We start from the raw sequence: 18,589 nt of genomic DNA, 5'->3' as shown, positions 1-18,589 counted from the left end.
ATGTTGGTTGTTATTTTTCAACAAAAAAATGTAAGGATGCATTTATGCCAATTTGCTTTTTTCCCTCTTCAGCAAACGTTCTGATTTCCATTCACCTCCCCAACCCCATTATTTTAACGCACTGAGGTCAACTGAACATACCTCAACTCTATGGTCCTATGCAGGGCTTGACATTGGCACCCGCCCACCCGTCAAATGCAGGTGGAATTCGGCTGTGGTGGGTAACGCAGTCACTCTTACTAGCCACTTTGGCGGGTGACATTCTATATCTTTACACCAAAATCTCACACCGCCTCTGAGTGTTGGCATGGTAAAATATGATTTTGTGCGGAAGAATAGCCGTAACTGTAACCCCAGTGCTGTGATGCCTAAGGTGAACATAACGTTGACGATGAAATGCTTTTGTAACATGTAATAGCGACCTTGCTATTGCTGTTACTCATTCAAAGTCCCTATATCTAGTGTGGGGCAGTGGGTAAGGTGAGTGCCTTCAATGTCTAATGTTGCCGGTTTGAAACACATGTCTAACATTTGGTAAAAAATCGTCTTTCATAGAGTTTGTAAAATATCATACGTTTGTCTGCCGTTCGTACGCTATTTTACGTTTTAATAGCGCTCGTAACATTTAATACATTGTAATAACGTTCATAAGATATGTTACGTTTGAATAATTTCGTAGTGTATCATACGTTTTGGTGGTGCATTGTAATGTAACCTAACGTAACGTCAACATTGATTTTCGTAAACTAGTCTACGTAGGTTCCTGAGACCAGGTTGCACCTACAAGTGGATCTTAGTTTTCTTTTACACCCAAGAATGTCAAAATATTTCAATAAAATGTAATAACCTCAAAGTCACTAAGAATATAAATATATGAACATGAAGAAAACTTTGGATCAGCGACAGCAGCCGAGTCTAGTCCCGACGAAGGAGGCAGAGAGAGGGAGATTAACGATATGGTGTCAAAGAAAGGATGGAGGTATAAATAATGTGACAAGGCCGTAATATATAGAGCTCTGTTTCATATTTATGCAAGTCTATATTAACAAGAATATAGCATAACAATGAAAATAGACAACAATAATATTGGCTGCTTTATAGCTGATGAGTGATTTCATATTTATTTTTAAATAACATGCTAATAGGTCTATAATAAATAAATATATTGCTTATATATTTTGGTTGATATCAGGGAGGACATTGGACAACAGGGCAGATTTAACACAAGGCAGATTTAATAGTTGTCTTTTTCAAGTGTGTAGCCACATATTATATAAAGTATTTTGGTGCGACGGTTTGGGTGCCACCTTTCCCTAATTTTGAGCCAGGAAAACCCCTGTGTGTGTGTGTGTGTATATACAGGTGCAGGTCATAAAATTAGAATATCATCAAAAAGTTGATTTATTTCAGTAATTCCATTCAAAAAGTGAAACTTGTATAATGTATACATTCATTCCACACAGACTGATATATTTCAACTATTTTTTCTTTTAATTTTGATGATTATAACTGACAACTAATGAAAACCCCAAATTCAGTAAAATTTGAATATTGTGAAAAGGTTCAATATTGAAGACACCTGGTGCCACACTCTAATCAGCTAATTAACCCAAAACACCTGCAAAGGCCTTTAAATGGTCTCTCAGTCTAGTTCTGTAGGCAACACAATCATGGGGAAGACTGCTGACTTGACAGCTGTCCAAAAGATGACCATTGACACGTTGCACAAGGAGGGCAGACACAAAAGGTCATAGCTAAAGAGGCTGGCTGTTCACAGAGCTCTGTGTCCAAGCACATTAATAGAGAGGCGAAGGGAAGGAAAAGATGTGGTAGAAAAAAGTGTAATAGGGATAACCGCACCCTGGAGAGGACTGTGAAACAAAACCCATTCAAAAATGTGGGGGAGATTCACAAAGAGTGGACTGCAGCTGGAGTCAGTGCTTTAAGAACCACTACGCACAGACATATGCAAGACATGGGTTTCAGCTGTCGCATTCCTTGTGTCAAGCTACTCTTGAACAAGACACAGTGTCAGAAGTGCCTCGCCTGGGAGAGGACTGGACTGCTGCTGAGTGGTCCAAAGTTATGTTCTCTGATGAAAGTAAATTTAGCATTTCCTTTGGAAATCAAGGTCCCAGAGTCTGGAGGAAGAAAGGAGAGGCACAGAATCCAGGTTGCTTGAAGTCCAGTGTAAAGTTTCCACAGTCAGTGATGGTTTGGGGTGCCATGTCATCTGCTGATGTTGGTCCACTGTGTTTTCTGAGGTCCAAGGTCAATGCAACCGTCTACCAGTTAGTTTTAGTGCACTTCATGCTTCCTGCTGCTGACCAACTTTATGGAGATGCAGATTTCATTTTCCAACAGGACTTGGCACCCGCACACAGTGCCAAAGCTACCAGTACCTGGTTTAAGGACCATGGTATCCCTGTTCTTAATTGGCCAGCAAACTCGCCCAACCTTAACCCTATAGAAAATCTATGGGGTATTGTGAAGAGGAAGATGCGATACGCCAGACCCGACAATGCAGAAGAGCTGAAGGTCACTATCAGTGCAACCTGGGCCCTCATAACACCTGAGCAGTGCCACAGACTGATCGACTCCATGCCACGCCGCATTGCTGCAGAAATTCAGGCAAATGGAGCCACAAATAAGTATTAAGTGCTGTACATGCTTATACTTTTCATGTTCATACTTTTCAGTTGGCCAACATTTCTAAAAATATTTTTTTTGTATTGGTCTTAAGTAATGGAGATACTGAATTTGGGATTTTAATTAGTTGTCAGTTATAATCATCACAATTAACAGAAATATACATTTGAAATATATCAGTCTGTGTGTAATGAATGAATATAATATACAAGTTTCACTATCTGAATGGAATTACTGAAATAAATAAACTTTTTGATGATATTCAAATTTTATGACCAGCACCTGTATATATATATATATATATATATATATATATATATATATATATATAAAAATTAAACTGTTGTCTCATTGCAATGAGAGTGACATTATGACCTACATCCCTACAACTCCCATGAGCGCTTCCTACATACAGTGTTTGATTCTGGTCCATTTGTGTTAGGCCTATTGACAGTGACCAACAGTTTGAACTAGACAGGCTACGATGTAGCACTGATAAACAAATAAAACATAATTTCCCAACAACAAAATGGTGGCTAGTGAAAATGCTGAGTGGCTAGTAACTTTGGAAAACCACTAGCCGCAATGGCTGGTGAGCCAAAAAGTGAATGTCAATTCTGATACAATGGGGGTTGGGGGGGGGTGGGGGGGGGGGTGTATGTACATATGTATTTCTGTATATATACATATACATATAAATAATTATGTAAATCGAGATTGACCCATTTTATAAGACTATGACTCAAAGGCTAGCTAAGTGAAGCTTTTAAAATTAATAAGCCTACCTTATAAAAGCCAAATTACCTACTATTTATAACATTATCATTACTAACTCTAGGCTCAATATAAATTATATATTATCATGGTGTTAGCTCTAGTCCTACATTGGAGATTGTTATTATTATTTATTATTATTATTATTATAGGATCTATAATGAATGTCACGTGACATTAGCGTACCTGTTACTTCTGAGGGGCGGTGCTCTAGAAGCCTGACGAAGAGAGCGCTTGAGATCTTCAGGCAGGGCAGTCAGACCGAATTATACTACTTTCCTCCTATTTCGCGATCGGTTCAGCACTTGTGCTAGAATTTATTTTATTAAAGTCGAGAGGGGGATGTTTTCCTTTTGTTTAAATATTTTGTTTACGTGGAATATTCGATTGGTTTTGAATTCGGACGGTTTTACCATCAGTCGGACAGGGTCATTTACAGCGCCAGGGACTGGAGAAGAGAGACAGGGAGTACGCACTATTTGTGCTGAGAACCTAGATCTCGAAATACCAAGGATATTATTGCTGAATGATTTAATTATCAATAACTTGTGAATACTTTGAATTCAGTTTAGAAAAATAGCATCAACAACCTATGTCGCTTTTACTTTATCCGTATTCATGTTCACTTCCCCCGGAATAGGTGCACTGTGCCTTTCTGAAAGCTAGTATTAAAATTAACCTGTCATTCAACGCAAAAGAACAAGTTGGATAACATTTATAGGCAAAACATTTATTGCATTTTTATTTATTTTATTTATTATTCGCGCGTGCACCGTTCACGTCCTGAATTTATTAATCTTAACACACTAACAGTATCACCGAGGGATTATAGCCTGTTTGCCCGAGGATGCGACTCAGCTGAGGTCGGGATCTTTCGGTGAAAAGCTCCGAGGAAGGGCCAGACCGGACTAGATCCTACACTACCTTTAAGACTGAGTCCGGAGCAGAAAATGAGGGCGCCTGGTGGGGTGATCTTCTGGCTTCTTTCGGTGTTGTGTTCGCTCTCCAGATCTTGGATGGCCAGTCTGAGCAGTCTTGGAGGTAGGCGTAAGTTTTTACACGTTTATTTAATCCTGGCAGTGCCCTAGACAATGTGGATGAAAAACTTGTCAAGTGAATCTTAACCACTAGGAAAATGCTATAATTTCACAAGCAGAAGCTAATACACTCTAGGCTAAAAATGTAATGTTCCAAAAGGCATTTTTGGCTGTGCCTGTGAAGGAACCACTTGATTAAACCTTATTTGGTTCCAGGTAGAACCCTATTGGTTTTGGGTAGAACTGGGTAGAGCCCCTGCTAGAATTACTTTGGGTTCCATGTAAAACCCTTTTCACAGAGGTTTATACATGGAACAAAGGAGGGTTCTGCCTTACAGCATATAAAATGTATTTCCTATGGAAATGGAGAGTACCTTAATGGAATATATATTCGAACCTCTTCTGAAAGTGTATGCACCTGTTTACAGTCTATGAATGCATATCATTAGAATGGTTGGTCTAGCAAGTGATTGACCTGTATGCCCAGGTCAATAATTGTATTAGAATCCAACTGGCGGTTTTTGTTTGTATAGTTATATGAGAGTGAAAAAAGGTTTTGTTTGTGTGGACTTTTTGTTGGGCATTAGGAGTATTTGGATGACAGGTGTGTAAATGCACATCCATCCAAGCTTTATAGTGTATTAGACAGTGTATATATTAAGTGTTTATGTGTGTTTGTGGAAGTCTTGTGTTCTTATTTTACTTGGGGCAGTGGGAGAGAGGTTTGAGAAAATAGTATATATATACACAGAGTACACCCCTCACATTTTTGCAAATATTTGATTATATCTTTTCATGTGATAACACTGAAGAAATAATACTTTGCTACAATGTAAAGTAGTGAATGTACAGATTGTATAACAGTGTAAATTTGCTGTCCCCTCAAAATAACACAACACACAGCCATTAATGTCTAAACCGCTGGCAACAAAAGTGAGTACACCCCTAAGTGAAAATGTCCAAATTGGGCACAAAGCATCAATATTTTGTGTGGCCACCATTATTTTCCAGCACTGCCTTAACCCTCTTGGGCATGGAGTTCACCAGAGCTTCACATGTTGCCACTGGGGTCCTCTTCCACTCATCCATGAAGACGTTACAGAGCTGGTGGATGTTAGAGACCTTGTGCTCCTCCACCTTCTATTTCAGGATGCCCCACAGATGCTCAATAGGGTTTAGGTCTGGAGACATGCTTGGTCAGTCCATCATCTTTACCCTCAGCTTCTTTAGCAAAGCAGTGGTCATCTTGGAGGTGTGTTTGGGGTTGTTATCATGTTGGAATAGTGCCCTGCGGCCCAGTCTTCGAAGGGAGGGGATCATGCTCTGCTTCAGTATGTCACAGTACATGTTGGCAGTCATGGTTCCCTCAATGAACTGTAGCACCCCACTGCCAGCTGCACTCATGCAACCCCAGACCATGACACTCCCACCACCATGCTTGACTGTAGGCAAGACACACTTGTCTTTGTATTCCTCACCTGGTTGCTGCCACACATGCTTGACACCATCTGAACCAAATAAGTTTATCTTGGCCTCATCAGACCACAGGACATGGTTCCAGTAATCCATGTCCTTAGTCTGCTTGTCTTCAGCAAACTGTTTGCGGGCTTTCTTGTGCATCATCTTTAGAAGAGGCTTCCTTCTGGGACGACAGCCATGCAGACCAATTTGATGCAGTGTGCTGCGTATGGTCTGAACACTGACAGGCCCCCACCCCTTCAACCTCTGCAGCAATGCTGGCATCACTCATATGTCTATTTCCCAAAGACATTCTCTGGATATGACGCTGAGCATGTGCACTCAACTTCTTTGGTCGACCATGGCGAGGCCTTTTCTGAGTGGAACCTGTTAAATCGCTGTATGGTTTTGGCCACGGTGCTGCAGCTCAGTTTCCGGGTCTTGGCAATCTTCTTATAGCCTAGGCCATCTTTATGTAGAGCAACAAAACATTTTTTAAGATCCTCAGAGAGTCCTTTGCCATGAGGTGCCATGCTGAACTTCCAGTGACCAGTATGAGGGAGTGTGAGAGCGATAACACCAAATTTAACACACCTGCTCCCCATTCACACCTGAGACCTTGTAACACTAACGAGTCACATGACACCGGGGATGGAAAATGGCTTATTGGGCCCAATTTGGACATTTTCACTTAGGGGTGTACTCACTTTTGTTGCCTGCGGTTTAGACATTAATGGCTTTGTGTTGAGTTATTTTGAGGGGACAGCAAATTTACACTGTTATGCAAGCTGTACACTCACTATTTTACATTGTAGCAAAGTGTCATTTCTTCAGTGTTGTCACATGAAAAGGTATAATCAAATATTAGCAAAAATGTGAGGGGTGTACTCACTTTTGTGAGATACTGTATATATTCAGTACATAATTCTACCTAACTGGGGGATGGCAGGTACCGTTGAGTGTCTGACCAATAACAGAGTGGTTGGTTGATAGAATCCACAGGCTGCAAGGTAAGAAATCTGAGCAGGGCACTTAACCCTAGTTGATCCCAGGTCATTACTGGAAATTAGAAATGTGTTCTCATTCAACTTACCAGGTTCAAATACAGGTTGTACTAACGCTGTTACAGTTACATGTAACTGTTAAGATCCTGTCTGTGGCATTCGAACAGTGCCAGGCCTTCTGGTGTTGGGTGGATGTTGGCCCGGGTGCAATAAATAAGAGATTCATAGATTGCGTCACCGTACCCACTGAGATTGCTAGAATGCTATAAGGTTTTCATGTTGCCCAGCCTGACCACGTCGCTTGTGTCAAGATGTCCGAAGCTGTTAGGACGGACAGCGGAACACTTCGTCAAACAGCACATTACAGCAGTTTATGTTTCTCACACTTTAAGGTTCCCCACACTTTAAGGTTCCCCACACTTTACGGTTCCCGATATATTAAGCTATATGTCAATGATCCAGACGCTGGAGTGCCGCTGCTTTGAGCAATCCCTCACTGCGCGATCGTGTCTTTGCCGCGGAGATTAATCAATGGATGCAATGTCTGTCTGAGCTCTCTCGGCGCCGCACGCTGTTGGGCAACGCTGTCCCACCGCTGAGATTAAGTGGTACTACAGTATACGTAAATGGCAGAAAGGGAGAGAGAGACAGAATAAATCAAAGAAATGCTATTTCACAAAGTAAGAGATTACCATCCTGTGGTGTGTGTTTGCTTATGTGTGTTTGTTATGATGGTCACAGAGCCGAATAGATTTTCTTACATTAGACCTGGTCATTGCTTTGTTCTGCTGAAACTAACTGCTGATTGCTATACATTTAGCATTATTTGTATAACTTACCCCTAGGGTCCATATTAATATTTATATTTTAGGGCCCCTATCCATAAAGCTGATCTAGGATTAGCTACCCTTTGTCAGTGTAATTGCATTCACTAAAATGCTAAACTGACCTCACAATAAGCAAGTATTAAAACTAAAAGACATTAAAAGACAGTCTGCGTCCCCTCAAGGAAAAGAAATGAGCAAGAGGTGACTCTCCGGATGTGCACTTCTGACCAGGTTCCATAGGCGCCTTATATATACTATAGATTAGGGGTGCATTTATGCGGCATGGAACCAAGTGGGGGCGCAGAGCCTCTCAAGACCTCTCTGCTCCTGTCAGTTTTACTCCAGTGCCTGCCGCCCTAATGCCCCTCACATGAAACAGATTAAGCCCCCGAAACACAATAGCCACCACAGCTAACAATGTTGTGACATCACAAATCACTTCCCCCAAAGACAGTTCAAGGGACTTAATGTTTTGCCATCCAGGGATGTAGACTAGTGGTTATAGCATCCCACAAGTAACCAAACAATTGCTAGATCGAATACTAGGGTCAACAAGGTGATAAATCTCTTGTTCTGCCCTTGAGTGCTTGCTGTTAACTCTACTTGCTGTGTATAGAAGCATTATGCTAAATGACTAAGTTGTAAATATGTAATGTAGTTATTACCTGAGGCATTAGATGACTCTAATATACTCTAATATATCTCTCTGACTTTTGGACATATTTTGTTATTCAAAAGAATGCTGCATTTTCAGAATTCAATATATATTAATGGAAAAATATTATTTCTTTAGTTGTCCTGAATCCTAAATCTGTGTTATGTAGGTGAGGTTTTCTCCAGACACCTACAATATGTGTGACTAGCTTTGTGAACATAGGCCTATGAATATATTGTATTGTGAGATGTAGTGAGAAGATTTTGACTTGAGGGAAATGCTGTATCGTTTGTCATTAGGGACCACTAACTTATTTAACTGTGAGGTGAGCTCACTAAATCTGTCTTTCCTTTCATCTCCCTCTTTGTCCACCTCCTCCTTTTTCTCTCACTCACTATTTATTCTCTCCATTTTCTCCCTCTCTGTCTTTTTCTCTGAGCCTTTGGAGTTATTGTTTGAGTAGTGTTGACTGATACTAGCAGGGTAAAGTGCTTTCAAGGGAATACGGAAAGCGATCAGAAATGCTTTTAGTCAGGCTCTTTCCCAAATTATACCCTATTCCCAATTCTAGGGCACTACTTTTGGTGAGGTTCCTCTGGGTTTCCAGTCAAAATCAGTGCGCTTTATAGAACTGGAGGATATTTTAAATGCAGTCCAAGTATTTTATCTATTGAGTGGATGAACTGGAAAAGAGAAAGAAACAGAGAGGGAGAGAAAGGGAGAGTGAATTGGAGAGAGGAAGGTAGAGAGGCTGGGTGAGTAGATTTGGGGAGAGGCTTCAAAAGCCCTTTTCCTCTCTGTGTCTCGAGTTCAGTCTCATAATCTTCTCCTTCGTTCTCCTTCCTGTCCATCTCACCAGTTATTGCCACAGAAACTCACAATAATGTTTCTCTTTCTCTCAATCCCTCTGTCGCAGACTTTGGTAGATTCATTCTTACGCACCATTTTTAATGCTCAACATTGTATTGTATTATTTTATATATAATTTTATTCTTTATCGTTTAAAATCATTGGGTATTAATTTCATATGAACCAATGCTGCGTCTTTACATGGGCATCGGAGGCAGTGGCGTACCCTAGGCCACGCAGTGAGTGGTTCTATTATTTCTTGTCGGTGTCAAGACAACTACAACAGAGGAGGTGTGATTATGTCAATGAGATAGAGAGACAGAAAAGAGAAGAGAGTGATAGTGTCCCAAGCCTCCAAAAGGTCAAAACACACAATTATTCAGAGAGGATTCCTCCCTCCCATGTTCATTCGTCAGCAAAATGTATTAACAAACAAACACGTTCCTGATGCGTAAGCATGCATCTTCTCATAAACCGTCTCATTGTTTAGTAGCAGAATGTCATTAGCATAAATATACATAAATAGCACAAGTCCTCCGTTTGTGAATGACGAGACCTCATGCACACACACGATCACTCACACACACCCTGTGTGTCACTAGGAGCTGAGAGTTCGGGGGTCGTGCATACAATCGGCGTTACCGACATTCCTCGGTCGACCCTGTGTAGGAATTTCCTCCTTTCCTCTCACCATGATTCTTCCTGTTCTCTAGGTTATTACCACACCGTAGAATGTGTGTGTGTGTGTGTGGAGGATGTGGCTAATAAATACTTTACATTAAGACCAGCCACAAGTCAAAGTCATGGGATGATGAGATTCTTCCTTTGCTTTCACTCATTCCCTACTTTTTTCTTCCTCTTTTCCAAATATATACTGTGCATAACCATATACAATATCTACAAGCCATATCAATAAATGCAACTGATGCTATAACGCTGTATAGACCATTTTTACATTTGAGCTCACACTCTTATCCAGGAGTTGAAGTAGTGAGTGCATAAATGTTCATTATTTATTTCTGTAGGTATTGTAATGGACAATATCAGCAAAATGCCTGTGATAAGTGGTTGACATGGTCAGTGTCAATGATTTTTGGTTTTATCATCCACTCTACATTTAATGCACTACACCTCTCCACAGTCTTAAGTGCTTTCTGATGAAAGGAGTGCAGTATATAGGGTATAGTGTCCCATTTGGGTCATGATCAAGCGTTTCTTTGAAAATCTTTAGATTTTGATGTGATTCATTGTAGCATATTATCATCAATCACACTAATACATGTTATTCCTGGTTGTATTCACTAATATTCACCCTTGCTGTGTTAGGATTTGATTAATGGCAAACTAGATTGGACAAAAATGATATTTTCATGTATGTTTGTGTCTCGCCAATGTTGTCTTGATGATGTAGTTCTCACAAAGACCACATACGTTGTTTGAAAAATCTTAATTGTCTGTGTTTGTCTAAGGTGTGGATGTTTCTCTTTTTTTACAAATACCCACAAAAACATAAACTTCGGCTTGTTTGGGAGATCTTTGGGTGTGTATTGGTGGGTTTTGAAAGCTATCTATGTTGGGATATTGTCGGGTTAGTCTGGTGAAGCTGACCTCTAACTGAACCAGTTGAGAGAGCAAATCTTCCAGACTGACTAGGAAGGAGAAAAAACAGAGTTGACTGGTCGGAGACAAGATCAAGGTTTAAAAGGTCACTCTGGGTCGGTAAAGTTGTTGACAGAATCAACCAAATTTGGTTAGGATTGTCACAAGGGAGAGAAGAACCAATCAAGACAGGGAGCCCCACAGAGTTCTGTCGCTTTCAAATAAGTTGGTTGGCATTCATTGGTTGGAGGATCTGTAGGCCTGTCTGCCCTCGCAAGAATCTGTTGTCTGGATGTCTTCTAAGGTTGCATCCTAAACAGCATCATGTACTGTGAATGTGCTCTTATTTTATTGTACAGATCTATGGGGAATTTAGAAAATGTCTACTGTTTAACTTGACGGGCTGCATTCCAATATTTATTCATACGATTCTCCTCGAATACTAACAGCAATTGTTTGCATATGATGTTATTGGATGAAGGGGTTCTAGCCTGTTCCTATATGTTTAAAACATGGCCTATTACCCATCCACTGTTGACCATCTGTCTGACTCCATCCCATTACTACAGGTCACTGTGTGTGTGCGTGTGTGTGTTTGTCAGGTCAGTAATAGAGGTAAAGTAGTTTGGAAGCACGCTGTCTGTGTTTGCCTAGGGCTCTGGACAGTCAGACCTCCATCTCTCCCTCTCTCTCTTTCACCCTCTCCCTCTCCCGCTTCCCTTTTGTGGATCCTACTGTATATCAGCAGAAAGGATGAGGAAGAGGGAGGAGGGAAGGAAGGAGTAGGTGGAGTCACATACAAAACAGACACTGTGAAATATACAAAGACAGACATTGTACACATGCTTCAGTGTTTGGGCAAAACTCTGCCGAGATCTAAAAACTGACGTTGTAGAAATTACATCCTTTAAATCCTCCAACCAAATTCTGTGTTCAAGTGCAGATCCATCAGAATCAGCAACATGCAGTAATTTGATTTGGTTATTGAATGTTAGTAATCTATTTCACCCAATGGAAGGCAATCGTCATCTCAAAAAATATTCTAAATATTCAAAATTACATTTCCATAAACTATTTGCATGCTCCAACACAACTCATTGTCAGGGCCAGAGATTTTTTCCCCCACCATTTGGTCTTTCTAATCAATCACAATGGATCATTTCGCATTGGATCTTCAGACATTATGTGATTGGTTAAAAGGCAAATTGGCTAAATAATTATCAGGTTTGGGCTTCCTGTGTAAATGTGTCAATGCTGACTGTCTTGAATCACTGACTATCCAACGGCACATTAACAACATGCATATATATTCTCTTTTTGAGGAGTCACAAGTGCTGCCCCAAACATTTTTGTTTTGGAAGCTCTATAAAATAAATATTATTGAAATGTCTATGGGATAAGTTAATATCAAAAAGATACAAGGCATTTTTGATTTGATTGGGAGAACATTTCCTTATTCCAAAGACTCCACTGAATATAGAACATACTTTTATTATTTTTTAGCAACATTTTTAAGGAATGTATTTGGAAGTACACCTGATGAGGGTGATTTTCCACTGACTCCTTAGTCTTTGGTTGATATCACAGGCCGTGTTCTCAAGGTCTGTGCTGACCAACTGGCTGATGTCTTTACTGATACCTTCAACCTATCGCTACGTCAGCCAGTGGTCCCCACCTGCTTCAAAAAGTCCATCCTTGTTCCTGTGCCAAAAATGCAAAAAGTCCTCTGCATGAATCACTACTGTCCTGTAGCACTCACACCAATCATCATGAAGTGCTTTGAGTGGTTAGTTAAAACACACATCACAGACTCCATGTCTGCAACACTTGACCCGCAACAGTTTGCCTACAGACAAAACAAATCCACAGAGGACTCCATGGCACTCTACACTCTCTCATCTGGACAAAAGGAACACATGCTGTTCATTGACACATGCTGTTCATTGACTATACCTCAGCCTTCAACACCATTGTGCCCCACAAGCTGGGGATCTGGGACTCGACCCCTCTATGTGCAGATGGATCCTGAACTTCCTGACGGGCAGACTCCAGGTGGATGGGCAACACCACCTCCTCCTCACTGACTCTCAGTACTGACTCCCCCCAAGGCTGTGTGTTGAGCCCACTCCTGTGTACTCTCTCTTCACCTACGACTGCCTGGCAACCCACGTCTCCAACACCATTGTTAAGTTTGCTGACGACACCACCATCATAAGCCTGATCTCTGAGAATGACGAGTCAGCCTATAGAGACAAGGTAAGGTCACTGACTTTGTGGTGTCAGGATAACAACTTCCAGCTCAATATCAGCAAAACTAAGGAGATGATTGTTGATCACAGGAAGAAGGGGAGGGGAGACCACGCCCCCATACACATCAATGGGCCTGCAGTAGAGAGAGGTTCCTTGAGGTCAACATCAGCAATAACTTGACCTGGTCTCATCACTCTAACGTCATGGTGAAGGAGGCCAGGAAACAGCTCTTCTTCCTACGCCGATTAAGGAGATTTGGCAACTTCTACAGAGTATCCTGACCAGCTGTGTCACCGCCTGGAATGGCAGCTGCACCGCCCTCAACCATAAAGCACTTCTGAGGGTGATTAAAACAGCAGAGCGCATCACAAGGTCTGACCTGCCATCCCTGCCGGATCTCCACACAGAGAGGTGAAGGAGGAGGAGCAAACGGATCATTACAGATCCCAGCCACCCATGCCACGGACTGTTTACCAAGCTGTTATCAGGCAGAAGGTGCAGGAGTGTTCAGTCCAAAACAAACAGACTACGGGACAGTTTCTTTCCACAGGCTGTAAGGCTGCTCAACTCGGGAACCCCGCTTCCCTTCCATCCATAGTCCATGCACACCTGTCACTTCTACATTGCTCTACGGTTGTATAGTTGTATAGTTATTATTATTGATGTGTGTGTTTTTGTATAGTGTTATTACTGATTGATTGTGTTATCTTATTATATTTTAAAATTATAATTACTGTTACTTTTTAACTTTTAACTGCACTGTTGGGAGTAGGAAAACCAAGCATTTCATTGCCGTAATGTGACGGTGGGATGATGGAGGGGTCCATCGTCTCCTGCTTTTCCTGGTTTCCATTTCTTCACAAACACATCCCGGACTGGTTCATTGTCACGTCTTCAGTCACGCACACCAGGTCCCAATTATTTCCATCTTTAAGTGTTTAAACGTTTCTCCTTTGCTCCCCCTGTTGGTTATTGTTGCTTGTCAGTATACGTGTTGGTAAGTGCTTCTTTTTGTTCTGTCTTTCCATGTATGCCGTTCGTTAGTTTTTTGCTTTAATAAACGCACATTCGAACGTGCTCTGCCTGCGCCTGGTTCTCTCCACTCAACAACTGTATTGCGTGATACGTAACTTGTTATTGCAAGTTATAAACCTTTTGAACTTTTGAAACTAAATGCATTCACATGTTCCAGAGACTCTTCTGATAGAAATGGAAGTGCTTATGTGTTTATCTCCAACCATTTAGTAATGATGATTTTCAATGTGACAGGATAACCGTCACTGGTGACTCCAGACGGATTCTGCTATATCTAAGTCTCTGTATGTTTACCGGTGCATTCCCCGGGCTCTCCCCTTTCGATTGATGTATGCGTTTGATGTTTACAGATGTCTTAGAGATGTCTGTCTGGTTTGGGCAAAAAGACAGATAACGCATTTTGTTTATGCATTTATCGTAATGACTTGTACTGGTTCGCAATTGCAAGATTCTGCAGAACATAGTAAAAACAAAATGGGTTGGCTACCACAAACATACCAGAATTAGGCGACACATACTGTAATGACATTCAATCATGCCCACGTGATGGTGATTAATTTACTAATTAATATATAAATACACTTAAAATACAATGTTGTAACCAATGCTATATGTTTGTTTGTTACTGCATTTTTAAGGAATTATTTTAACTGGTTATTCCAGTTTAGCTACTTTAAATTAAGTCATTGTAATGCACTGAATTGTAATCTACAAACTATTTAGCCTCTGGGACAATGGTATGATTATATGCTCTGCCACAAACACTCAATAACAGGTTTGATTGGCTAATCTCTTTGTTTTAGTAAGGGCCAGATGAGGTGTGTGGGTCCTTTAAAAACATGAACACTGTAGCAGAGGGTGTGTCCATCGTACAGAAGTCTCTGCAAGCATTTGAGTTCCCAGTCCTATTTTCTGATTCTCTTTCTCTTTGTGTTTTTGTGCAGGTCCAAAGTGCAGGTCCAAAGTTTTATAACTAGACTTGAAAGGAAAAAACACTCAATTGTTAATAATCTGGGTTCATTTGGACTAATTACGATAAGGGCTTAGGTTCTGTGTGTGGAAAAAGCAATAACAATGCTGCTTACCATCCAGCAGGCTGGCAGCTGAAGTGGTCAACATTGAGGGCGATGTTTAAGTACATTAAACAGCTGAATTCTACTCTGACAGTTGCAGGTTTAATCTAAGTTAATGACAGCCATTTTTTGTTGTTAGTGGGGTGAACTCAAAGGAGGTAATCATTCATTGTTTAGAGTACATGCATAGATATTAAATAATTGTCTATTTTAGTCATCTCTCCAGTGTGCTTGTCTGTCTGATCAGCATTGTACATACACCTGGTCTTTATTCAGACAAGGCTCGTTAAAACAACACAATTTCTTCCCTGTGGTTAGCAAACAGGCACATAAACACACACACAAGCAGACCCACCACAGACATACAGATGCATACTCACAGACCACACACAGGTCTGAGCAGTAAGACGTCTTGGGCTACTGTTGCCACGTTTCCACTGGTGCCAAACACTGGTGTTTTAGCCTAAAGTTTCCATTGACACGGGCCAGCGCCTGTCGGCCACTAGGCCATGGCTGAGTAGCCCGGCTCTCACTTTGGTGGCAAGCCCCGGACTTTAGGACTTAGGCCAGAAAACCAAATCGCTTTGATAGTTCACCCCTCCCTCCCCAACTGAGCCCCTTCGAAAGTCCTTGTTACCAAATGTAAAGTCTACAGCCAACATTAGCATAAATCACCAGTGTAGCCCTGGTACCGGGGTAAAGCACCAGTGGAAATGCGGAGTGTGTGTGTATATGTAAGTTATTCTATTCAGTTACTATTTCTCTTTCTATATTATACATTCAATAAAGTCAGCGCTTATTTTTATAATTCATCTCTGATGTCACAAAGGTCTCTTACAACAAAGAACTTAGCTGATGAGCTTCCACTGACTGATTGGATGGTAGAATGTGCTTTCATTGACATGAAGAAGCTTCTCAACGCTGGCTGATTGGATAGAGGAAGTTGTTTCCGTTGTGATGTAATCAACAATCTTCTTAGAACACTGGCTTAGTGGATACTATGTTCAACAATGCAAGGTTAGAACATGAGAGATTCTAATGTGACATTATTCTTTGCACTACTATTTAACAAGGGACCAGCTTCTGCATACACTATGATTGGGAGTGAATGGTAACAGCACAGAAATATAGCCGTCATAGTGAAATATTAAAGAAATCATAATTGATTTCAGCAAACTACTACGTTAAAGAGAATACCTACTATACTGTGATTGTTTTACACTGGGTGAATATGAATATCTTTTCATTTTATCTGTAGAACAACCCAACCACTTGGCGGACCAGTGTTGTTTTTCTAACACTTCCATGTGGAATCTTCAATTGTCTTAACCTATTATAGAACCTAGATTAGGTAGAGGACGGTGCTTTCATTCTGTTTGCTTCAGCACTCTCAGCACCCCTACTACCAGCAGCTATGACAAGTCTGTGTGTGTGTGTGTGTTTGGGTCTCTTTGGGGTCCTGTTTGATGTCTGCCAGATCACAGTCACTATAATAAAGCTTTTAGTCTGATCTGAGGGAGAGCTCATGAAAGATTGTGTCGACTGTCTGATGTGTCTCTTTGTGTGTGTGTCTGTGTGTGCGTGTGGTTGTGTGTGTGTATTCCCTCCAGACTAGCTCTCTGGTCCACTCTTCCTCAGCTGAACTGTTCAATTATGATAATGTGTCTCAAAGATAATGTTATGTGGCAGGACGGCAGGCTTTCACAAAAACACACACATATATACATATATACCAACACACACACACACCAGCCATTGAACAGGGTAAGTAACTGTATGTCATTTACTGTAGTGACCCCCATTCCCCATAACCCTACATTCAACATTCTCCTTTATCCCATCATCATTTTGCCCCTGACATAAACAAAAATTTTATAGCATAATTCTTTGGAGTGAAAAACATGTTTTAATTGTACAAAACAAATATACTTTATTATGATAAGCTTTTTCTGCATTATGCTACTCTTTTTACTGTTTGTGTAAGAGAGACAGAGCAAGAGAGTTTGGAAGATAATGAGAGAGCCACAAAAAGTTAATCCTTTGTACTTTGCCAGGTGAAGCCGCTGTGGATCAGACTTGTTGGTCCATCACATCCCACAGATGCTCAATACTTCATCATGTTCCTTAAACCATTCCCGAACAATGTGTGCAGTTTGGCAGGGCGCATTATCCTGATGAAAGAGGACACTGACATCAGGAAATACCGTTGCTATGAAGGGGTGTACTTGGTGTGTAACGATGTTTAGGTTGGTGGCATGTGTCAAACTGACGTCCACATGAATGCCCAGACCCAGAGTTTCCAAGTTGAACATTGCCCAGAACCTCACACTTTTTCTACCAGCTTGTCATCTTCCCATGGTGCATCCTGGTGCCATCACTTCCCCAGGTAAACGGCACACATGTACACGGCCTTCCACCTGATAACGGGACTCATCTGACCAGGCAACCTTCTTCCACTGCTCCAATGTCCAGTTTCGAGGCTTGCGCAGCTGGGTGTGATGCACTGTGGGTTGTGACACATTCCTCCCATGACAATCATAAACATTTTCTGTGACTTGTGCCACATTAGAACTTCTGAGACTATGCTTCCCTCGTGCATCGATGACCCTGTCGCCGGTTTGTGGTTTGTCCCTCAGACCCCTGTCGGTAGGTAATCACCACTGACCAGGAGCATCCCACAAGCCTTGCCGTTTCAGAGAAGCTCTCACCCAGTCATCTGGCCATAACAATTTAGCCCTTCTCAAAGTCGCTCAGGTCTTTACTCCTACGCATTTCTTCTGCATCCAATACGTTGACCATGCGAACTGATTGTTGGCTTACCATCTAATCTACCCAGTCCTTGACATGTGCCGTTGTTAAGAAATTATCAACTTTATTCACTTCACCTGTGGGTGGTCATAATGTTTTGGCTCATCAATGTATATCCTAGGTACGTGGGGCAAGGTTAAAAGTCAGAGACTTGATGGGCATTCAGTGTGTCTAAATAGCATGTGTTGTGGTTGTGACCTTTTTTGATATTTGTTTTAGGAATCAGATGTGCCCTCCCAGCTTATATCTTTTTATATCAAAACACAGTAGATCTGATAGCAAACTCTCCATGGCTCGGTACCAGTCCATGACCCAGTGGTTGGGAAACCTTGGTGTATACAACTATGCCCCTAAATCTGGTTTCAGTGAAGGGGCTAAGGGGGAGCTTATTTCCTGGTCTGTGTTCCTGGTCTCTCTTTCTCTCCTGTCTCACCCTCCCATTATTTTCACCTGACTGCCTGGTTCTTAATTACCACATTCAGTCTCCAATTAAAGACCACAATTAAAAGAGGGATGAAAGAAAGACCTAATAGGGCTCAGCACACACTCAAGACCACAGACAGATTTTAGC

The 18,589-nt window shown here is 41.3% G+C and overlaps 1 protein-coding gene across 2 annotated transcripts in view; it reads left to right on the top strand.

Annotated features, from left to right (window-relative positions):
• The first annotated feature begins 3,648 nt into the window (after nt 1-3,648).
• The window catches only part of sema4f (sema domain, immunoglobulin domain (Ig), transmembrane domain (TM) and short cytoplasmic domain, (semaphorin) 4F), a 69,569-nt gene continuing 54,628 nt past the window's right edge, over nt 3,649-18,589 (top strand). Inside the window, exon 1 of one of the 2 annotated variants that reach the window (XM_010887666.5) lies at nt 3,649-4,464. In XM_010887666.5, coding sequence (XP_010885968.2) covers nt 4,374-4,464 — 91 coding nt within the window. In that variant the 5' untranslated portion in view covers nt 3,649-4,373. Of the gene's footprint in view, nt 4,471-18,589 lie in introns of both variants that reach the window. The other variant, XM_010887665.5, reaches the window with a different exon arrangement.

The sequence above is a fragment of the Esox lucius genome, chromosome 24 (assembly GCF_011004845.1).
Source record: "Esox lucius isolate fEsoLuc1 chromosome 24, fEsoLuc1.pri, whole genome shotgun sequence".
Taxonomy (NCBI): Eukaryota; Metazoa; Chordata; class Actinopteri; order Esociformes; family Esocidae; genus Esox; species Esox lucius.
Note: the sequence above shows the minus strand (reverse complement) of the source record. Positions and strands in the feature narration are given on the sequence as shown.